The sequence below is a fragment of the Anolis sagrei genome, chromosome 2 (genome assembly GCF_037176765.1).
Source record: "Anolis sagrei isolate rAnoSag1 chromosome 2, rAnoSag1.mat, whole genome shotgun sequence".
Classification (NCBI taxonomy): domain Eukaryota; kingdom Metazoa; phylum Chordata; class Lepidosauria; order Squamata; family Dactyloidae; genus Anolis; species Anolis sagrei.
In genome coordinates this window covers 303,350,243-303,373,970 of record NC_090022.1, presented here as the reverse complement: position 1 = coordinate 303,373,970, position 23,728 = coordinate 303,350,243, and the positions used below count along the sequence as shown (strand labels likewise).

The window sequence follows — 23,728 nt, the reverse complement described above, 5'->3', positions numbered from 1 at the left end:
TGGAATGGCTGGGGTGGGGCAAAGAGCTCTTCTCTGCTGGAACTAGGTGTGAATGTTTCAACTGACTATTTTAATTGGTGAGCTGTGGTAGGTTTTTTTGGGCTATATAGCCATGGTCTAGAGGCTTTCTCTCCTGACGTTTCGCCTGCATCTATGGCAAGCATCCTCAGAGGTAGTGAGGTCTGTTGGAAGTAGGAAAATGGGTTTATATATCTGTGGAATGATGCCCAGAGTCAATTTCAACAGACTCTTGTCTGTTGAAATTGTCCACATGCTTGTGTCTAATCACCTCTCAACAAAAGTTTGCTCTAGGCACTGTCAGGCCATTATATGCTAATCAAGGTGGTCAGTTGAAACATTCACACCTAGCTCCAGCAGACAAGAGTCCTTTGTCCCACCCTGGACATTATTCCACAGATATATAAACCCTTTTTTTCTAGTTCCAACAGACCTCCCAACCAATGAGTATGCTTGCCATAGATGCAGGCAAACCGTCAGGAGAGAATGCCTCTAAACCATGGCCATACAGCCCGAAAAAACCTACAACAACACATTCACACTTAGCTCCAGCAGACAAGAGTCCTTTGTCCCACCCTGGACATCATTCCACAGATATATAAACCCATTGTCCTAATTCCAACAGACCTCACTACCTCTGAGGATGCTTGCCATAGATGCAGGAGAATCAGTTGAAACATTCACACCTAGCTCCAGCAGACAAGAGTCCTTTGTCCCACCCTGGACATCATTCCACAGATATATAAACCCATTGTCCTAATTCCAACAGACCTCACTACCTCTGAGGATGCTTGCCATAGATGCAGGAGAATCAGTTGAAACATTCACACCTAGCTCCAGCAGACAAGAGTCCTTTGTCCCACCCTGGACATCATTCCACAGATATATAAACCCATTGTCCTAATTCCAACAGACCTCACTACCTCTGAGGATGCTTGCCATAGATGCAGGTGAAACGTCAGGAGAAAATGCCTCTGGACCATGGCCATAGAGCCCGAAAAAACTACTACAACCCACTTAAGACCTGGCTTTTTGCTAGAGCTTTTGATCTATGTTAATTTTATCAATATCTGTATGTATGTATTTTTATCCTTTACAATTTAGCTTGTAAATTGCCTAGAGCATTTTGGATGGAGGGCGATTAATAAGTAATTAAATTATGATGATGATGATGATGTGTTTGGACCCTCTGGGAGCCAGGCCCACCTTTGGTGTCCAGTCAAAGGGAAGCGAAAGGTGGGGGGACAATGAGAGTTTTGGGGCGTGACACGAATCCTTGACCTTTGCAGAGCTCCTCCAAAGTGGACTTCTCGTTCAACCCGCTGGCCGACCCCAAGTTCACCTTCTACGACCACAGCCTGGTGGAGGCGGTCAGGCAGGGCGACCCGGCCACCCACCAGTTCTTCCGCCTGCTGTCCCTCTGCCACACGGTCATGCCCGAGGAGAAGAAGAAAGGTCAGCGGTCAGCCCGGCCTGCCAGCCGGGTGGGGAGGGGGCAGTGCGGTCCTGCGGCCAGTGAGGCAGTGTCCATCCCTCTTGTGACGCAGGCGAGCTGGTCTACCAGGCGCAGTCTCCGGACGAAGGGGCCCTGGTCACGGCCGCCAGGAACTTTGGCTTCGTCTTCCGCGCCCGGACCCCGGAGACCATCACGGTGGTGGAGATGGGCAAGACGCTGGTCTACGAGCTGCTGGCCATCCTGGACTTCAACAGCGTGCGCAAAAGGATGTCCGTCATTGGTGCGTGTGCGTCCACAATGCTATCTGTGCCAAGGGTTGAACTGCAAGGCGCATGTTTCTGAGAGAGAGAGGCCTTTGCACTTGGTGTGCTTGTTGATGTGAGAGAAAGCTGCCGTGGGTGCCTGCGATGCTGTGTGCTTCCTTGGATGTGGAAAAGTGTGTGTGTGTGTGGGGAGGGGGTCCCTTTGGATAGGAATCTTGCCAAATAGCCATGGCTGTGGCTGAGTTTGGTGGGAGAAGATCCGTCCCTGCAGTTACATTGAGGGAGAGAGGGAGGGTGGCTCTTTGGGTGAGTGGGGCAAAGACAGGCATGGCCGCAGACCCCTTTGCGCTGACCGTTGCTCCTTGCTGGGCCTTCTCTGGCCTGGGCCATCCATCCCTCCCTCCCTCCCTCCCTGCCTTTCCTCTTCCCAGTACGCTGCCCCAAAGGCAAGCTGACCCTCTACTGCAAAGGTGCGGACACCATTCTGTTTGAACTCCTGGACCCTTCCTCTGCGTCCATGATGGAGAAGACCACCAACCACCTGGATGTAAGTGGAGCCTCCCTGTCTCACCTTGATGTCTCTACCACTGACCCTTGGGGCGCCCGAGTCCTCCCTATATGCATGGGCGATGACCCCTCCACTGACCCAAACCCTCCAGGGCAGTGTTTCTCAACCTGGGGGTCGGGACCCCTGGAGGGATCGCGAGGGGGTGTCAGAGGGGTCACCAAAGACACAGTATTTTCTGTTGGTCATGGGGGTTCTGTGTGGGAAGTTTGACCCAATTATAACCTTGGTGGGGTTCAGAGTGCTCTTTGATTCTAGGTGAACTATAAATCCCAGTAACTACAACTCCCAATGTCAAGGTCTATTTCCCCCAAACTCCAGCAGAGTTCACATTTGGGCATATTGATTGTCATGCCAAATTTGGTCCAGATTCATTATTGTTTGAGTCCACAGTGCTCTCTGGATGTAGGTGAACTACAGCTCCCAAACTCAAGGTCAATGCCCATCAATCTCTTCCAGTATTTTCTCTTGGTCAGGGGAGTTCTGTGAGTCAAGTTTGGCTCAATTCCATCATTGGTGGAGTTCGGAATGCTCTTTGATTGTAGGTGAACTATAAATCCCAGTAACTACAACTCCCAATGTCAAGGTCTATTTCCCCCAAACTCCAGCAGAGTTCACATTTGGGCATATTGATTGTCATGCCAAATTTGGTCCAGATTCATTATTGTTTGAGTCCACAGTGCTCTCGGGATGTAGGTGAACTACAGCTCCCAAACTCAAGGTCAATGCCCATCAATCTCTTCCAGTATTTTCTCTTGGTCAGGGGAGTTCTGTGAGTCAAGTTTGGCTCAATTCCATCATTGGTGGAGTTCGGAATGCTCTTTGATTGTAGGTGAACTATAAATCCCAGCAACTGCAACTCCCAAATGACAAAATTGATCCCTCACCCAATGCCACCAGTGTTCAAATTTGGGTGTATTGGGTATTTGTGCCAAATTTGGTCCAGTGAATGAAAATACATCCTGCATATCAGATATTTACATTATGATTCAAAATTATAGTTGTAGCAAAATTATAGTTGTGTAGTTGTCATGAAAATAATTTGCTGATTGGGGGTCACCACAACATGAGGAACTGTATTAAGGGGTCGCAGCATTAGGGAGGTTGAGAAACGCTCCAGGGGGCAGTTCTTGGTCCAGGGCCTCTGGGCTGGAGCTACGGCCACCCATCTGTCCAGTGGCCGACCCCTGCCCTCTCGGCCCCCGTCTCCCTAGGAGTTTGCAGGGGAGGGCCTCCGGACACTGGCGGTGGCCTACCGGACCCTGGAGCCGGGCTACTTTGCGACCTGGCAGAAGCGTCACCACGAGGCCAGCATCGCCCTGGACGGCCGGGAGGAGAAGCTGTCCGCTCTGTACGAGGAAATTGAGAAAGACCTCACGGTATGGAGGGTCCGGGGAGAGGGGAGGGGGGCGCAAGGGAACGGGTGGGCTGGCCCCATTGGGAAGCCTCAGGCAGGAAGGAGAGGGCAAAGCCGCTCGGCCACTGGTAAAGACCCCTTGGGGCCACTAGCTATCTCCTGCCAGGCGTTGCTGTGGCCCAGCCTGTTGATCTGGAAAATAAAGTAAGAAGAAAGTGTTGGTTTCTAATATATGTAATTTCTTTCTGCTTGTGGGTAAACAGCATTTTTGTTGTTTCTTTGTCAGTGTGGATGTGGAGATTGTCTGGTTTGCCCACTTTGAAACATGCAACACATAATTCATAGAATCATAGAATAGAATCCTAGAATCCAAGAGTTGGAAAAGACCTCCTGGGCCTTCATCCAGTCCAACCCCATTCTGCCAAGAAGCAGCAATATTGCATTCAAATCACCCCTGACAGATGGCCATCCAGCCTCATAGAATCCTAGAGTTGGAAGAGACCTCCTGGGCCATCCTCCAGTCCAACCCCATTCTGCCAAGAAGCAGGAATATTGCATTCAAATCACCCCTGACAGATGGCCATCCTGCCTCTGTTTAAAAGCTTCCAAAGAAGGAGCCTCCACCACATTCTGGGGCAGAGAGTTCCACTGCTGAACGGCTCTCCCAGTCAGGAAGTTCTTCCTCATGTTCAGGTGGAATCTCCTCTCTTGTAGTTTGGAGCCATTGTTCCATTGCATCCTCGTCTCCAGGGAAGCAGAAAGGAAGCTTGCTCCCTCCTCCTCCCTGTGGCTTCCTCTCACATATTTATACATGGCTATCATATCTCCTAATTATCCTTCTTTAGGGGTCCCTTTCAAATCTATGATACTATATCTCTCTGTTTGTCTATCTATCTATCTATCTATCTATCTATCTATCTATCTATCTATCTATCTATATCAATGGCTGGGTGGCTCTTTGTCAGGAGGACTTTGATGACATTTTCTTGCCCTGATGAAGGGAGTTGGACTGGATGGTCTTAAGTATTTTCTGTTGGGCATGGGGGTTCTGGGTGGGAATTTTGCCCTGATTCTGTCGTTGGTGGGGTTCAGAATGCTCTTTGATTGTAGGTGAACTGTGAATCCCAATGACTACAACTCCAAATGTCAAGGTCTATTTCCCCCAAACTCCATCTGTGTTCATATTTGGGCGTATTGAGTGCTTGTGCCAAGTTTGGTCCAGATCCATCATTGTTTGAGTCCACAGTGATCTCTGGATTTAGGTGAACTACAACTCCCAAACTCAAGGTCAATGCCCACCAAACCCTTCCAGTATTTTCTCCTGGTCATGGGAGTTCTGTGTGCCACGTTTGGTTCAATTCCATCGTTGGTGGAGTTCAGAATGCTCTTTGATTGTAGGTGAACTATAAATCCCAGCAACTACAACTCCCAAATGACAAAATCATAATTCAGTTCTTGTGGGTTTTTTTGGGCTATATGGCCATGTTCTAGAGGCATTTCTCCTGACGTTTCGCCTGCATCTATGGCAAGCATCCTCAGAGGTGAAGGTGGACCTCACCTCTGAGGATGCTTGCCATAGATGCAGGCAAAACGTCAGGAGAAATGCCTCTAGAAGATGGCCATATGGCCCGAAAAAACCCACAAGAACTGAGTGATTCCAGCCATGAAAGCCTTCAACAATACAAAAAACATATTTTTTTGAGTGATGGTCACTCCTTGTGTTGTGAGATGTTTTGTTGCCAAATTTGGTGTGATTTCGTTCATTGGTTCTTTTGTTTTGAAGGTACTCATTATGCACAGAGCATGTTTATATAGAGAGATTTACATCATGTTTATATAGAGAGATAGGTGGGGAAAAACCTGCTTTTTTCTAACCATAACAGCTTAGGGTTAGGGTGTAAAGATTCCAGAATCTCACCTGCCATCTGGGGAAAAGGTTACCTCAGTAACTGAAGGAAAGAAAGAATATCTCTGTGGTTTCGTCTATTGACTGTTTGTTTGGAACTTTGATGAACTGTACCAAGTCTGCAAGGACTTTGTATAAATAAATATCCTTTTTTGGTGTCTAAAACCAGTAATAGCCTCAGTTGCTGAGTATCTCAAGCTTCTCAAGAAAGACACCAGCAGTTTGCTCAGACAGAGAGAGAAGCACGTCACAGTTTTATTTCTTATAGCGTCTGGGTGGACGGCACGCAGCATTTGAACCCACGTCTCAATGCAGGTGCCTTCATGGCAGCCAGAGCAGGCCTATGGGCTCGGTGCCGGAAGGGTGACTCCACATGCAGATAAACCCCACGGAGTCAATTAGTCACCTCCAGAAGGGAGAAAGGCACGAGGCCATGCTTGTTGCACACTCATGCATCCAGTATTTTCTCCTCCCGTGTTTACACAGATGTCTAAGGCAGCCAAAATTAGAATTAATTTATAATTATAATTAAACACACAGCTTGGAGAGAAAGTGGTATTAAAAAGGCCAGGAGGATTAAATTAAAAGCAAACAGGACTCACAGCAAATCGGGTAGCAAAGGACAGGTCAGGCTGAGCCTCTGGCAGCTGGGTCTCGGGGGCCACAGGACCACCAAAGACCCTCGGCTGGCAAACCAGCAGGCAGTGTCCATATCTCCCACTCATAGACTCATAGAATCCTAGAATCCTCGAGTTGGAAGAGACCTCCTGGGCCATCATCCAGTCCAACCCCATTCTGCCAAGAAGCAGGAATATTGCATTCAAATCACCCCTGACGGATGGCCATCCAGCCTCTGCTTAAAAGCTTCCAAAGAAGGATCCTCCACCACACTCCCTCCGGGGAAGGCAGAGAGTTCCACTGCTGAACGGCTCTCACAGTCAGGAAGTTCTTCCTCATGTTCAGGAGGAATCTCCTCTCTTGTAGTTTGAAGCCATTGTTCCATTGCGTCCTGGTCTCCAGGGAAGCAGAAAGCAAGCTTGCTCCCTCCTCCTCCTCCCTGTGGCTTCCTCTCACATATCTATACATGGCCCTCATCATGTCTACTCTCACCCTTGTCTTCTTCAAGTTAAACATGCCCAGCTCTTTAAGCTGCTCCTCATAGGGCTTGTTCTCCACTCACCCTGAGAAGGCTGGATTTGTCCTGATTGCACCTCCCAACGATCCCGAACGTCGGTCAGAAATCAAGAGAGGACTCCTCTTACACAACAAATTAAACCAGGCATCCATCCCATTTGCAATCATTCTTGAGGTTACACAGTCCAAGTTTAGACCTGAGAAGGCCGTTCTCGAAATACAAACAGGCAGGGCTTCCCTTTCAGGGCCCTGACCCTAAAGCTCTTGATCTATAGCATTTAAATCTGGAGCTGGACCAGGGATGATGGAAGCTGGAGTAAGGGAAGGGTTGGGTGCCCCAAATTATTATTATTATTATTATTATTATTATTATTATTATTATTATTAACTTTATTTGTACCCCGCTAGCATCTCCCGAAGGACTCGATGCGGCTTACACAGGCCGAAGCCTCAAAACACAATACAATAGAAAACATAACACAACAATAAACAAAGCAAATCAAAACAATTAAGCAAAATAAAACAACAATGACAATACATCAAGACACTATCAAAAAGTGGTTCGGCCGGCGCAGTGGGGTACAGGGTTAAAAGTGCTGAAATGGCAGGAGGAACGTAGGATTAAAAGTGCGGTGTGCAGCAACATTGGTTGTGCTAAAGTGCTTCTAGGACTTGGGATGGGGATTCCTAGTCTGGGAAGGCACAACGGAACAGCCAAGTTTTTAAATTCCTTCTGAAAACGGCTAGAGTGGGGGCCTGTCTGAGATCTTTTGGGAGGGCGTTCCAGAGTCTAGGGGCCGCCACAGAAAAGGCCCTGTCCCGCGTCCCCACCAAGCGCGCTTGCGACGTGGGTGGGATCACGAGCAGGGCCTCTCCGGATGACCGTAACGAGCGTGTGGGTTCGTAGATGGTGATGCGGTCACGCAGGTAGGGTGGTCCCGAACCGTTTAGGGCTTTGTAGGTGAGCACCTGCACCTTGAATTGGGCTCGGAAAATAAAAGGCAGCCAGTGGAGCTCCTTAAACAGAGGGGTAGACCTCTCTTGATAATGAGCCCCGGTTAACATCCTGGCTGCCGCCCGCTGGACCAATTGAAGTTTCCGAGCCGTCTTCAAGGGCAGCCCCACGTAGAGCGCATTGCAGTAATCCATTCTAGAGGTGACCAAGGCATGGACCACCCCGGCCAGATCAGCCTTCACGAGGTATGGTCGCAGTTGGCGCACAAGTCTCAGTTGCGCAAAGGCCCTCCCGGACACCGCCGACACCTGAGCCTCAAGTGTAAGCGAGGAATCCAAGAGGACCTGTGGCTTCAGGGGGAGTGTAACCCCGTCCAACACAGGTAACCACCCTATACCCCGATTCGGCTTACGATCGACCAGGAGGACCTCTGTCTTGTCGGGATTGATCTTCAGCTTGTTCTTCCTCATCCAGATCGACACAGCGGCCAGGCACTGACCTAGCACCTGAGAAGCCTCCTTGGAATTAGGTGGAAAAGAGTAGTAGAGTTGTGTGTCATCCGCGTAGAGATGGCACCCAACTCCAAAACCCCGGATGACCTCTCCCAGCGGTTTCATGTAGATGTTAAAAAGCAATGTATTTCTCTGGCCAAGGTTTCCTAACGCTTTGTGCCTGGCTGCCTGTGGGTTGGAGTGCCAGGCTGTTCTGCTTGGCCAGGTGCAGCCCTGAGTCCAGTCGGATCCTCCCAAGGAGTAAGCGTGCCTCTACACTGCAGAATTAATGCAGTTTGACTGAACTTTAATCACCATGACTTAATGCTATGAGGTTCTGAGGGAGGAAAGCACCAGATCCTGTGGCCACGCCCAGCCTTGTTGTGGGGAAAGGCACGGTCCAGGGCAGAGTGCAGGCAAGGGCCACGTCCACATCCACAGTGGCCATTTAAGCCTTAAATCAAGATAAGCAAAGTTGGCAGAAAGTCTGTAATAATGACAAAGGCTAGGGTTTTTTTGGTCGTGTCAGGAGTGACTTGAGAAACTGCAAGTCACTTCTGGTGTGAGAGAATTGGCTGTCTGGAAGGACGTTGCCCAGTGGACGCCCGGATGTTGTGATGTTTTAACATCCTTGTGGGAGGCTTCTCTCATGTCATAGAATCATAGAATCATAGAATCAAAGAGTTGGAAGAGACCTCATGGGCCATCCAGTCCAACCCCCTGCCAAGAAGCAGGAATATTGCATTCAAATCACCCCTGACAGATGGCCATCCAGCCTCTGCTTAAAAGCTTCCAAGGAAGGAGCCTCCACCACACTCCGGGGCAGAGAGTTCCACTGCTGAACGGCTCTCACAGTCAGGAAGTTCTTTCTAATGTTCAGATGGAATCTCCTCTCTTGTAGTTTGAAGCCATTGTTCCGCGTCCTAGTCTGCAAGGAAGCAGAAAACAAGCTTGCTCCCTCCTCCCTGTGGCTTCCTCTCACATATTTATACATGGCTATCATATCTCCTCTCAGCCTTCTCTTCTTCAGGCTAAACATGCCCAGTTCCCTAAGCCGCTCCTCATAGGGCTTGTTCTCCAGACCCTTGATCATTTTAGTCGCCCTCCTCTGGACACATTCCAGCTTGTCAATATCTCTCTTGAATTGTGGCGCCCAGAATTGGACACAATATTCCAGGTGTGGTCTAACCAAAGCAGAATAGAGGGGTAGCATTACTTCCTTAGATCTAGACACTATGCTCCTCTTGATGCAGGCCAAAATCCCATTGGCTTTTTTTGCCGCCACGTCACATTGTTGGCTCATGTTTAACTTGTTGTCCACGAGGACTCCAAGATCTTTTTCACACGTACTGCTCTCGAGCCAGGCGTCACCCATTCTGTATCTTTGCATTTCGTTTTTTCTGCCAAAGTGGAGTATCTTGCATTTGTCACTGTTGAACTTCATTTTGTTAGTTTTGGCCCATCTCTCTAATCTGTCAAGATCGTTTTGAATTCTGCTCCTGTCCTCTGGACTATTGGCTATCCCTCCCAATTTGGTGTCTTCTGCAAACTTGATGATCATGCCTTCTAGCCCTTCATCTAAGTCGTTAATAAAGATGTTGAACAGGACCGGGCCCAGGACGGAACCCTGCGGCACTCCACTTGTCACTTCTTTCCAAGATGAAGAGGAAGCATTAGTGAGCACTCTCTGTGTTCGTCCACTTAACCAATTACAGATCCACCTCACCGTAGTTTTGCCTAGCCCACATTGGACTAGTTTCCTTGCCAGAAGGTCATGGGGGACCTTGTCGAAGGCCTTACTGAAATCCAGGTACGCTACATCCACGGCATTCCCCGCATCTACCCAGCTTGTAGCTCTATCGAAGAAAGAGATCAGATTAGTCTGACATGACTTGTTTTTGATAAATCCATGTTGACTATTAGCGATGACTGCATTTGTTTCTAAGTGTTTGCAGACCACTTCCTTAACAATCTTTTCCAGAATCTTGCCCGGTATCGACGTGAGGCTGACCGGACGGTAGTTGTTTGGGTCATCCTTTTTTCCCTTCTTGAAGATTGGGACCACATTGGCCCTCCTCCAATCTGCTGGAACTTCTCCCATTCTCCAAGAACTCTCAAAGATGGTTGCCAATGGTTCCGAAATGACTTCCGCTAGTTCCTTCAATACTCTGGGGTGTAGTTGATCTGGCCCTGGGGACTTGAACTCATTAAGAGCGGCCAGGTATTCCTGAACGACTTCTTTCCCAATTTGGGGTTGGATGTCCTCCAAACCCTCATCCACTCCATCTTGCTGAGGTTGAAGACTCTCTTTTTGTGAGAAGACCGAGGCAAAGAAGGCATTAAGTAGTTCTGCCTTTTCCCTATCCCCTGTCAGCATTGCCCCATCTTCTCCTCGAAGAGGTCCTATCGCCTCCTTGTTTTTCCTTTTTCTACTGACATAAGAATAGAAGCCCTTTTTATTGTTTTTAATGTCCCTGGCAAGTCTGAGCTCGTTTTTTGCTTTAGCCTTGCGGACCTTTTCCCTACAGGTGTTGGCTATTTGTTTGAATTCTTCTTTGGTGATTTCTCCCTTTTTCCACTTCTTGTGCATGTCTCTTTTGTGTCTTAGCACAGTTAGAAGTTCTTTGGACATCCATTCTGGCTTCTTTGCACTTGTCCTATTTTTTCTCTTTGTTGGCACAGTTTGCAATTGCGCCTTGAGTATTTCACTCTTGAGAATTTCCCATCCATCCGTAACTCCCTTGTCTTTTAGTATCTGTGTCCATGGAATGCTGCTCAGCGTTTCCTTCATTTTTTGGAAATCAGCTCTCCTAAAGTCCAAAATGCGGGTTTGACTTGTCTTAGTTTCGGCCTTCCTTTGTACCTCAAATTGCAGGAGCACATGGTCACTTGCCCCTAAGGATCCTACCACTTCGACCGCATCGATCAGGTCCTCCGCATTTGTTAAGATGAGATCAAGAGTAGTCAATCCCCTTGTTGCTTCTTCTACCTTCTGGACCATGAAATTGTCTGCAAGGCAAGCGAGGAATTTGTTGGACCTTGTACTCTTGGCCGAGTTTGTTTTCCAGCAAATATCGGGATAGTTGAAATCGCCCATGACTACTACATCTCTTCTCTGTGCCTGTTTGGTCAACTGTTGGCAGAAGACTTCATCAAGTTCTTCCTCCTGGCTTGGGGGTCTGTAGTAGACGCCTACAACGACATCTTTTTGAGTCCCAGTTCCCTTGATTCTTATCCAGATGATTTCAAGCTGGTTTCCCAGATTGCTGTCTTGAATCTCTTCTGTAGCATAAGAGTTTTTGACATATAAGGCTACTCCGCCTCCTCTCCCCTTTGTTCGGTTTCTGTAAAAGAGGTTATACCCCTCGATATCTACATTCCAGCGATAGGAGTCATCCCACCAGGTTTCAGTGATCCCTATGTCCCTGCGTGAGGAGCTGGAGCTGATAGAGGGAGCTCATCCACGCTGTCCCCGGATTTGAACCTGTGTCCTGCCGGCACAGCGCTTTAACCCACTGTGCCACCGGAGGGTCAGGGGTGCTTTGAATGCAATATTCCTGCTTCTTGGCAGAATGGGATTGCACTGGATGGCCCATGAGGTCTCTTCCAACTCTATGATTCTAGGATTCTAAAGCCCCAAATGTGCATTAGCATGTCTAAACCACATCACTCCGCAGCATGCGACTCACTGTGGAGAAACCCAAAGCACTCTGCCGATGCGCACATCCGCATTCTCCATGCTGTAAAGCTGCCGATAGTGTGGATCCGAGAACCCATTGGAGGCCACCTTCATCTACTGCTTGTGCACACTGTCCAGGCCTCAAACTGGTTCTAAGATTACCCATGTAATCATCCATACACCAAAATTGGTTTCGTCTATCCCACTTTGAAACGGGGTTATTGGGCTTTCGTTATAATAACCTGCTAAGGTTACTCAGAAAATATGAGCTTGTGTAGCCTCTCAGTAAGAATCTTAGATTGGGCGGCGAAAAGGAGAGAAAAGGAGAGTTTCGGGGTGCGGTGTCATCTGTACGCGGATGATGTCCAACTCTGTCACTCCTTCCCACCTGCTACTAAGGAGGCTGTCCAGGTCCTGAACCGGTGCTTGGCCGCTGTGACGGTCTGGATGAGGGCGAACAAATTGAAACTGAATCCAGACAAGACAGAGGTCCTCCTGGTCAGTCGCAAGGCCGAACAGGGTAGAGGGTTACAGCCTTTGTTGGATGGTCACACTCCCCCTGAAGACGCAGGTTCGCAGCTTGGGTGTGACCTTGGACTCATCGCTGAGCCTGGAACCCCAGGTTTCGGCGGTGACCAGGGGAGCATTTGCACAGCTAAAGTTTGTGCGCCAGCTGCGCCCGTACCTTGGGAAGTCTGACTTGGCCACGGTAGTCCACGCTCTGGTTACATCCCGTTTAGACTACTGCAACGCTCTCTATGTGGGGTTGCCTTTGAAGACAGCTCAGAAGCTCCAACTAGTCCAACGTTCGGCAGCCATGATTTTAACAGGAGCGGAGCGCAGGGAGCATACGACCCCCCTGTTGCGCCAACTCCACTGGCTACCAATCTGCTACCGGGCTGAATTCAAAGTGCTGGCGTTGGCCTTTAAAGCCCTAAACGGTTCCGGCCCAAGCTACCTATCCAACCGCATCTCTGCCTATGAACCCACCAGGACTTTGAGATCTTCCGGGGAGACCCTGCTCTCGATCCCGCCTGCTTCTCAAGCTTGGCTGGCGGGGACGAGAGAGAGGGCCTTCTCGGTGGTGGCTCCTCGGCTGTGGAACGCCCTTCCTGCGGACATTAGACTGGCACCATCTCTAATGGTATTCCGCAAAAAGGTGAAGACCTGGATGTTTGTGCAGGCGTTTGAGTAATTTAGTGCAATCTGGTAATGGAACATAGGAATGGAACAATGGACGAGGAACCTGGACTACGCTTGGATGATGAGAAGATTGGGTACGGTTGTTTTTTGTAATAATTGTGCATTGTAATGGCTTATTGGTAATTTATGGATAATGTGTTAAGTCAATTGTTCTATGTTGTATGGAACCACTGCTGTTTCTACTGTTTTTACTGTTTGTGAACCGCCGTGAGTCGCCTTCGGGCTTGAGATACAGCCGTATAGAAGCAAAGTAAATACATAAATAAATCTTAAGGATATCTCAATGTTGGTGTGCCTGAGTGACTCAGGAGCAAAAGGGGACTGAGCTGCAAAGCAAGAAATAAGGCTGCAAATAGCATGCCTTTTGCAGCTAATTAAGTGAGTGTGCAAGCTTCTTTCCCCTCAATGGCCAGAGTAGCGTAGAGGTGCCTAAGGGGCCCTTGGCCCTTTTTCTCAAGGAGAGTGAAGGGAGTAGGAGGGCCTGGAGTGGAAAATCACCAACCAAAGCAGAGAGTTCAGGGAAAGGGAAAGTTCAAAAGGGAAATGCCTAGTCACAAGCAGGTGTAGGAGGGGGAGAAGGGGAACCGGCTGCTGAGGGATACTGACAAGAGCTAGTGCCAGAAAGGACCAAAGGAAGAGATAGAAATGAGGCATGAATAAGAGGAAATTGTATTGTCGAAGGCTTTCATGGCCGGAATCACTGGGTTGTTGTAGGTTTTTTCAGGCTATATGGCCATGTTCTAGAGGCATTCCCTCCTGACATTTCGCCTGCATCTATGGCAAGCATCCTCAGAGGTAGTGAGGTCTGTTGGAACTAGGAATATGGGTTTATAATATATCTGTGGAAAGACCAGGGTGGGACAAAGGACTCTTGTCTGCTGGAGCTAGGTGTGAATGTTTCAACTGACCATTTTAATTGGTGAGCTGTGGTAGGTTTTTTTGGGCTATATAGCCATGGTCTAGAGGCTTTCTCTCCTGACGTTTCATCTATGTTTCAACTGACCACCTTGATTAGCATTTGATTGCCTGGCAGTTCCTGGAGCAATCTTGTGCAACTTGCACTGATTCTTTGTGCAACTTGCACAAAGGAACATGAAAGGCACTGCAGACTACTTCAACCAGAGAAGTCAGCCATAGCAGAGCACCTGATGAACCAGCCTGGACACAACATATTATTAGAGGACACCGAAATGCTGGACCACTCCAACAACCACCATGTCAGACTACACAGAGAAGCCATTGAAATCCACAAGCATGTGGACAATTTCAACAGAAAGGAGGAGGAAACCATGAAAATGAACAAAATCTGTCTACCAGTATTAAAAAAACCTCTAAAATTAGAACAGCACAAAAACAGAGAGGAAACAAACAAGGACATATAATCACCTCTCAACAAAAGATTGCTCCAGGCACTGCCAGGCAATCAAATGCTAATCAAGGTGGTCAGTTGAAACATTCCCACCTAGCTCCAGCAGACAAGAGTCCTTTGTCCCACCCTGGTCTTTCCACAGATATATAAACCCACTTTCCAGTTTCCAACAGACCTCAATACCTCTGAGGATGCTTGCCATTGATGCAAATGAAACATCAGGAGAGAATGCCTCTAGAACATGGCCGTACAGCCCGAAAAAACCTACAACAACGCAGAGGAAATGGCCTGTGCACACTCTCAAGGTTTTGACCATAAAATCGAGATGTGTCTCAATTCATGTGTGGTGCTTTTCTTGTTCACCCGGCAGGGTGATTTGATCAAATACACCTATTGAACGATCTCCAGTGTTTGATTGGCTTTTGACCATTTGGATCACACACCTCTCCCCTTTGAAGTAGGCTGCCCCCCCACCCCCACCACCCTCCTCAGCCCCTCCAAGAGCATCTCTTCCTCCTGGTCAGGGGTCCACTCCAGAGCTCCTGTCCAAACGGGGACCTGGACCCAGGTCTCAAGGCTCATGGTCCAGCACCCAGAGATGTAGGCTAGCTGCTTACAAAGGGCTTGATCCCATTTGAACATGGACTTTGCCTGCCTTCTCTTTCCGTGTGCTGCAGCTCCTGGGGGCCACGGCTATCGAAGACAAGCTGCAGGACGGGGTCCCCCAGACCATTGAGATCCTGGGCCGCGCCCATATCAAGATCTGGGTGCTGACAGGAGACAAGCAAGGTACGGCAACAGGGAGGGATATCAGACAGCCCTTCGTTGCGCGGGTGTACATGTGATAATATTATGTATTATGTTGATGAATAGTTTATGGAATTGCTAGATAGAGGCTGTTTAGCTGCATGGGGTACCGTAATGTATGTATTCACAACACACAAGAACAAATAGATTCATCCAGAATCTTATAGCTTTCAAGAAGGGGAGAATGTGCCAACATAGTAGGATGTTCAGAGGAATATTAAAGATAAAAATCAAACTATATAATAAAACAAAGACATCTCAGTGTGCGTAAAAATCATGCTCATTAAATGTTGTACTTGTGAATATGTTTACCAGGTCTTTGCAAAAATATTGAACATAAAAATGTGATAAGGTAAAAAAAAATAAGGTTTCAAAAAGTGTGTAATTTTTATAAAATGTTCATAGTTGTTTTGAGATGTGGATTCCTATGCAGAAAATAAACTCTTATGCAATATTTTTTGTGTTTTCTGCACAGAAAGTTGCATTTTTTGCACAAGAATCAGTGCAAGTTGCACAAAATACCCAGCATATATTGTCTTTCTGGGTTTTTGTGCAAGGGAATTTCTGAAGATAGAAGATGTGCACCACTGACTTGTTGTCTCTCCCGATGGATGGTTTGGGGTTCATTCTGTACCCCCTAAATCTCTCTTTCTCTCTCTTCTTGTCCAGAGACGGCGGTGAACATCGGCTACTCCTGCAACATGCTCTACGACGCCATGACGGACATCTTCATCATCCAAGGCAAAACCGCAGACGAAGTGCAGAAGGAGCTCAGGTGTGTTCAAGGGCCCCAGGTCACATGGGCTACGCTTCTCTGAGTGTTCCTGGCCATAGAAATCCCCCTGATCTGGATTGGGGTCCCAAAAGGCAACGGGCGCCTTGAAGGCTCGTAAGCAATGACTCACCTGGAATCAATGACTGGCCTTGATGGAAAGAAAACTCACCAATAGAGTAAAGCTGAGCGACATTATTTACTTATTTGTTTGTTTACCATATTTATAGACCGCCCTTCTCAGCCCAGAGACGACTTGGAGCGGTTTACAAATGGCAACAATTTGATGCCTCAACACTCCTAACAATTGAAAAGTATACCAATCATAAAATACTATTAAAAACATTAACATAAAATATAAAAATATAAAACTGTACATGCCTTAAAACATTATCATTCCATTATTTCATATAACTATGCCGTATTTGGGAAGGCCTACTCAAAAGCCAGGTTTTCACCTTTCTTCGAAAAGCTCCTTCAAGAGGGAAGGAGCCGATCTTATATCTTTAGGCAGGGCGTTCCACAGTCGAGGGGCCACCACCGAGAAGGCCCTGTCTTTTGCCCCCACCAAACGCATCTGCGAGGAAGGTGCTGCCATATTGCCTCCACCTTCTTTGCCTTTTCGCCCTGGCAGCTCTTGAGCACCTTATTGTATTTTGGCTTCAGAATCCCCTTGGTGACTTGCACGCACAGAGCCACCATCATCGTCATTTATTTTGTTTATCTGCCTCTCTTTTTGCGTTGAGGCAAGGCACAACATAGGAAATTTATTATTATTTATTTATTATTTATTTATTATTTGCACTTGTTAACCGCCACTCTCAGCCCGAGGGCGACTCGTGGCGGTGTACAGAACATAGAAAAGACAACAATTTACAATAAATCGAGACCATAACATAACATCTTACTAATACAACAACTAATTAAACTAAAAATCCGCATTCGTCTAGTTTGGGGTCATAGTCAATCTCATAGTCATAGTCCATTCCGGTGGTCATTCCAAAAACATAGCACTTAGTTGAAGGCCTTTTCGAAGAGCCAGGTTTTCAGGCCCTTGCGGAAGGCCATGAGGGAAGGCGCCTGTCTGATTTCAGCAGGGAGGGAGTTCCATAGCCGGGGGGCCACCACCGAGAAGGCCCGCTCTCTCGTCCCCGCCAGGCGTGCCTGTGAGGCAGGCGGGACCGAGAGAAGGGCCTCCCCAGATGATCTCAAGGTCCTCGTGGGCTCGTAGGCCGAGATGCGGTTCGCAAGGTATTTTGGGCCGGAACCGTTTAGGGCTTTGTAGGATAACACCAGCACCTTAAATTGGGCCCGGTAGCAAATCGGCAGCCAGTGGAGCTGGGACAGCAAGGGCGTTGTGTGCTCCCTGCGTCCCGCTCCGGTTAACAACATGGCTGCCGCGCGCTGGACTAGCTGGAGCTTCCGGGCCGTCTTCAAGGGCAGCCCCACGTAGAGAGCGTTGCAGTAGTCGAGGCGGGATGTGACCCAAGCGTGTACCACCGTGGCCAAGTCAGACTTCCCAAGATACGGGCGCAACTGGCGCACGAGCCGAAGCTGTGCAAATGCTCCCCTGGTCACCGCTGAAACCTGGGGATCCAGGCTCAACGATGAGTCCAGGATCACACCCAAGCTGCGAACCTGCGCCTTCAAGGGGAGTGCGACCCCGTCCAGCACAGGCTGTAACCCTATACCCTGCTCGGCCTTGCGACTGACCAGGAGTACCTCTGTCTTGTCTGGATTTAATTTCAGTTTGTTCGCCCTCATCCAGACCGTTACAGCGGCCAGGCACCGGTTCAGGACTTCGACAGCCTCCTTAGTAGCAGGTGGGAAGGAGTGACAGAGTTGGACGTCATCTGCGTACAGGTGACACCGCACCCCGAAACTCCGGATGATCTCACCCAGCGGCTTCATGTAGATGTTAAACAGCATGGGGGACAGTATGGAGCCCTGAGGAACACCACAGGTCAAAGGCTGTGGTGTTGAACAGGAGTCCCCCAATAACACCTTCTGGGTGCGACCCTCCAGAAATGACTGGAGCCACCGCAAAGCGGTGCCCCCAAGGCCCATCTCTGCAAGGCGTCCCAGAAGAATACCGTGGTCGACGGTATCGAAGGCCGCTGAGAGATCCAGGAGCACCAACAGGGACACACTCCCCCTGTCTAGCTCCCGGCGCAGATCATCCACTAAGGCGACCAAGACCGTCTCAGTACCATGTCCCGGTCTGAAACCAGACTGTGCCGGATCCAGATAATCCGTGTCTCTCAAGAATACCTGGAGTTGTGAGGCCACCACGCTTTCCATGACTTTGCCCAAGAAGGGAAGATTGGAAACAGGCCGAAAGTTGTCAAATTTAGTGGGGTCCAATGATGGTTTCTTCAACAGCGGCTTTATAATAGCCTGTTTTAGGCTCGCTGGAATCTTGCCTTCCCGAAGGGAGGCATTAACCACCACCGTTACCCACTCAGCCAATCCCCCTCTGGCCTCTTTCAGAAGCCAGGATGGGCAGGGGTCTAGGATGGACGTGGTAGGCCTCATTCCTCCAAGTATCTTGTCCACATCCTCGGGTTTCACAAGCTGAAAAGAATCCATCAAAATAGGACAAGCAGGTGCTTGTGTCACATCCACAGAGACTGCATTTAATGTGGCGTCCAGTCCAGAACGGATCAAAGCGACTTTGTCTGCAAAGAACCGAGCAAATGCTTCACAGCGCGTGGCCGAATTGTCAGGGCTCCCACCTGAGGTAGGGGGAGTTAAAAGACCTCTGACAATCCGAAACAACTCCGCCGGACGGTTTTTTGCAGACGCAATAGTGGCCGCAAAGAAAGTTTTCTTTGCGGCTTTTATTGCCGCGGCATATGCCCTTAGAAAGGACACAAACCGTGCTCGGTTTGGCTCGCTTGGGTCCGAGCGCCACACGCTCTCTAGTTCCCTCTTCCTTCGCTTCATCGCTGCCAGCTCCTCAGTGAACCAAGGAGCTGGTTTAGCTCGGTTACTTGAGAGGGGACGTTCCGGAGCGATCCTGTCAATTGCCCTGGTCATCTCCCCATTCCAGAGAGCGACCAAGGCCTCGACATGGTCACCTACCGAGGTAGCGGGGAAATCCCCAAGAGCCGTCAGGAATCCGTTCGGATCCATAAGCCTCCTGGGGCGGACCATCTTAATGGGTCCTCCACCTTTGCGGAGGTTAGGGGGCGCAGTGAGCCTAAATCTGATCAGGAAGTGGTCGGTCCATGGCAACGGAGAGATGGATAACTCCTCCACACCGCCACCCTGCTCCCATCCCTGGCAGAAAACCAAGTCCAATGTGTGTCCAGCACAGTGGGTGGGGCCAGTTATTTGTTGGGACAGTGGGTGGGGCCAGTTATTTGTTGGGACATCGGCATGGATGTTGAAGTCCCCCAGCACAAGAAGCCGTTGGGACTCCACCACCAGGCTCGAGACCACCCCCGCTAGCTCAGGCAGGGAGACTGTAGTGCAGCGAGGTGGACGGTACACTACAAGAATCCCTATTCTGTCCCGGTCACCCACCCTCAGGTGGACGCATTCGAAATTTGTGGTCTGCGGGATGGGACTCCTGGTCAGATGGATGGAATCTCTATAGACCACTGCGACCCCGCCTCCCCGTCCTCCGGCTCTTGGTTGGTGTTGCACGGAGAAACCTGGAGGACAAAGCTGGGAGAGGTTTACGCCCCCCGCTTCATCCAGCCAGGTCTCCGTGATGCACGCCAGATCTGCCCGCTCCTCCAGGATTAAATCCTGAATCCAGGTCGATTTTCCGTTGACAGATCTGGCGTTCAACAACACCACCTTCAAACCAGAGGGCCCGCTCACCTGGTTACACCAATTTACCTTAGGAGACCGGTTGGGAATTGTTAATATGGATAAGCGGTCCGAATTAGGCCGAATTCGAGGTCTCCTTTTCCCGCATCTCCTCCTTCCCACCACGACCTCTATGGGGGCCCCTCGGCTAATGGAACACCTCCCCCCCTCCATGCCACAGTCTAAAGACAGGATCTTGCTTTCTGCTTTGTTCGTTGTTTGATTTTTCGGTCCTTGCCAATATCCTTTCTCCTCCTCTTCCCCCCTCCCCACCTCATTTTTATTTACAGGCTCCAGCCCACCTCCTCCCCTGTCCCTTACACTATACAATAGTAACAGGGAAAGTACACAAAGGGGGATGGGGGACCACATGGATAGTAGCAATACAAGGTGGTGTAAGATGTTCCGGCCACACCAATAGGACAGTTCGGAAAGTGCACAAGTCTAGGTGCAACACCGTCAGTAATAATAATTCAGTCAGCAACTACGTGCCGTTGGGCGCATTTGTAAAGTGCTAGATCTAAAGTGCAATGAGTATCCTACTATTGATTCGACGGTAGCTAAAGTAGCTAAAGTGCGGCACAGAGGGACAGGAAAGGGGCGAAAGTGCTAGTGCAGTTGGCGGCAGAGGCAGGCGCCTTAAAGTGCTTTCTGGAACCTACTCCAGAAACACATTGATAAAAATCACACATTAAAACGTCATTTTAATGCAACCATAAACACTTACATTAAAACACAAACAGGCAAAAGTCGAAAGTGTGGCACCCGGACATAAAGTCTACTAAAGAAATAGAAAGACATTGACGGACTAATTAGACAGGGAAGGATGACAATCGGGAATGGACACACCCCTGGATGAATTCAGGGAGAACTTTATATAAGGGGACTATAAACAGCCTGAAAATAGAATGGAAGTCAGTTTTTATCCATTTATTTATTTATAGTTCTGTATATTTTTTTTGGGGGGGGGGGTTGTATTTTTTTGTATTTTTTTTCTTTCTCTTTTTTTGTGTGTGTTTGGACTCCTTTCCCTCCGCCCCCACCCCACTTACCCCATGTTCCCACACCTTTGCACACCCCTCCCATCTTTTTAAAAAATATATTATTATATTATATAAAGATAATTTAAAAAGAAAGAAAGAAAGTGTGGCACTCATGGGTCAAGGAGGGGTCCAGCACCGCTGTGAGCAATAATAATAACTTTGATAATATCTTTATTTTGGTACCCGCCTCCATCTCCCCGAAGGGACTTGGGGCGGCTTACATATGACACAAAGTGCCTGAAAGCAACAAACAAAATAAACAAACAGCACAATACAAAAAAGTGAAACCAATAGCATACAAAAACAACATTAAAACTTAGAACAATGACTAGTAAGCTCGAGCCTCTCCCCCTTCCCTCCCTGGCACTGGCCTTCTTCAAGGGGCAGCGGCCATTTGGCAACCAAAGTGGTGCATGGAGTCTCCGGACAGCAACTGGGCACCAAGGACAGAGCGGTGTCCGTCCACTCGGGCTGCTGTTTGCCTCTGCCGCTCTCCTTTGTGCTGAGGGACTTTTAGGGAGATGGAAGGATGTGCGAGAGGGGGAGTGTAAGACTGTAGGTTGTATATAGCAATATTAAATGACCACTCACAAACCGGTTTTGCTTGGAAATGAATATATTGCTTGTATCTCTGCAACAAAGAAAGTCACTACTGACTTTTCCCCACCACCACTTCCTTTTATACACCTTTCCTGCCCATCTCCCCCTCTTCTCACTTTCCTTATTAGAACCTGTTGCTTCACAAGTTCCAATACAAGGTTTCCAGCACCCTCTGCTGGCTTCAAAATGTCACAGAGAGAAAACTGAGGCAGCCAGGATGATTCAGTCAGGATGTCACGGAGGGAATTTGTGATGTCTTCATGCCGTCAGAAATTGACTCCTGACAGGGAGGCTGTGAAGAATGGTCCCATTGCTGTTGGGGAGGGCAGATCACCGGTGTGGCCCCACGAAGCCTCTCCGGTGCCCAAAGGGGCTCCAAGGGCCCCTGCTAAGCCCCTCTGCCCTCCTCTTAGGAACGCCAGGAAGAAAATGCAGCCGGAAGCCTTTGCGGAGGATGCCGAGGCGGAGGTCCAGCCTCAGAAGCAGGGCAGCCAGAGGATCTTGCTGGACGAAGAGCCCAACGGGGAGTACGGACTGATCATCAATGGGTACAGCCTGGTAAGGAGGAGGAGGAGGAGGAGGAAGAGGAGGAGGAGGAAGGGAGGCTGTGTTGTGACTGTGCTGTGACCCACCCGCCTTGAGCTGAGGACGCCTCCAGGCACAACAGCCAGGCTACCTCTATGCAGATGCCCTCACTGATTAACTTTGCAGCTGCAAGGCTGCTCAATGCTAATCAAGCTGGCTAATTGCAACATTCAAACAGACAAGGGTTCTTTCTCCAGTCCTGGACATTATTCCACAGGGATTTATTTATTTATTTATTTGAAACTTTTATATCCTGATCTTCTCTACCTCCGTAGAGGGACTCAGACCGGCTGACAGCAAGGGTTCAATGCTAACACTAAAAATCCAAAACATCATACATTGGCAGTAAAATAACAAATAAATATAGGATAAATTACTTGAAAGCCGTTCTCCAAGATAAAATCACGTCCAATGTGGAATAGATACATTCCACTTGCCTCACTAGCATCAGACCTCTGAATATAACATGAGCCACAGGTGCAGGCAAAATTTCAGGAGAGAATGCTGCTGGAACATGGCCAAACAGCCCAAGAAAACTCACAGCAACCCAGTGATTCCATTATTATTATTATTATTATTATTATTATTATTATTATTATTACTATGATGATTCTTCTTCTCCTTGGCTTGCGTGTCCTGGTGCAGGCGTATGCGCTGGACGGGGCCCTGGAGCGGGAGCTGGTGCGGACGGCCTGCCTGTGCAAAACGGTGATCTGCTGCCGGGTGACCCCCCTGCAGAAGGCGCAGGTGGTGGGCCTGATCAAGAAGCACAAGGACGCCATCACCCTGGCCATCGGGGACGGGGCCAACGACGTCAGCATGATCAAGAGTGAGTCAGTGGGCTCGGGGGGGGGGAGGGGGGCAAGGGGACCCAAGGGGGCATCCAGTCTGACCAACAGGGATGGGATGGGCAAAGGGCCAAGCTTGACACAAGCGTCGCTCTGGATGGCTTCTCTCGGTCCAGGAAAGCAACTTCCCCAAAGTCCTGAGAACCCCCTGGAGTGGCTCTTTGCGGCCTTTCTTTGCAGGCCCCTTGCCAGCCAAAGCCCTACAGATTCACCCCAGGGAGGCTCTTGGGCGTTCATTGGGAGGGCTGACTTGGCCACGGTAGTACACGCTTTGGTTACATCCCGCTTAGATTACTGCAACGCTCTCTACGTGGGGTTGCCTTTGAAGACTGCCCAGAAGCTGCAGCAAGTCCAACGCGCGGCAGCCAGAACTACTAACGGGTGCTGGGTACAGGGAGCACACCACTCCGCTGTTACGCCAGCTCCACTGGCTGCCAATTAGCTTCCGAGCACAATTCAAAGTGCTGGTGTTGACCTATAAAGCCCTAAACGACTCCGGCCCTGTTTACCTCTCCGAACGTATCCTCCCCTATGAACCATCAAGGTTGTTAAGATCTTCTGGAGAGGCCCTGCTCTCGGTCCCACCAGCCTCGCAAGCACGGCTGGTGGGGACGAGGGACAGGGCCTTCTCGGTGGTGGCCCCGCGACTCTGGAACTCTCTCCCTCTGGAGGCCAGAACCGCCCCATCCATCCTAACATTTAGGAAACGGGTGAAGACGTGGCTGTGGAGTCAGGCCTTCGAGGAATGAGACAACACCATAGGACCCTGGATGGAAGTGGATGTAGATCCATCTTGATAGGACGACTGACCACTGAAGTTTTATATTTAGTGTTTTTAAAGTTGATGTGTAATTTGTG

The 23,728-nt window shown here is 49.1% G+C and overlaps 1 protein-coding gene across 3 annotated transcripts in view; it reads left to right on the top strand.

The window, feature by feature from the left end:
- LOC132766783 (phospholipid-transporting ATPase ID-like) overlaps positions 1-23,728 on the top strand; it is a 104,876-nt gene that overhangs the window by 66,601 nt on the left and 14,547 nt on the right. For all 3 annotated transcript variants that reach the window (XM_067464731.1, XM_067464732.1, XM_067464730.1), the window contains 8 exons: positions 1,308-1,473; positions 1,566-1,754; positions 2,169-2,284; positions 3,517-3,681; positions 15,074-15,185; positions 15,873-15,978; positions 21,851-21,995; positions 22,668-22,851. In XM_067464731.1, coding sequence (XP_067320832.1) covers positions 1,308-1,473; positions 1,566-1,754; positions 2,169-2,284; positions 3,517-3,681; positions 15,074-15,185; positions 15,873-15,978; positions 21,851-21,995; positions 22,668-22,851 — 1,183 coding nt within the window. The remainder of the gene's footprint in view (positions 1-1,307; positions 1,474-1,565; positions 1,755-2,168; positions 2,285-3,516; positions 3,682-15,073; positions 15,186-15,872; positions 15,979-21,850; positions 21,996-22,667; positions 22,852-23,728) is intronic.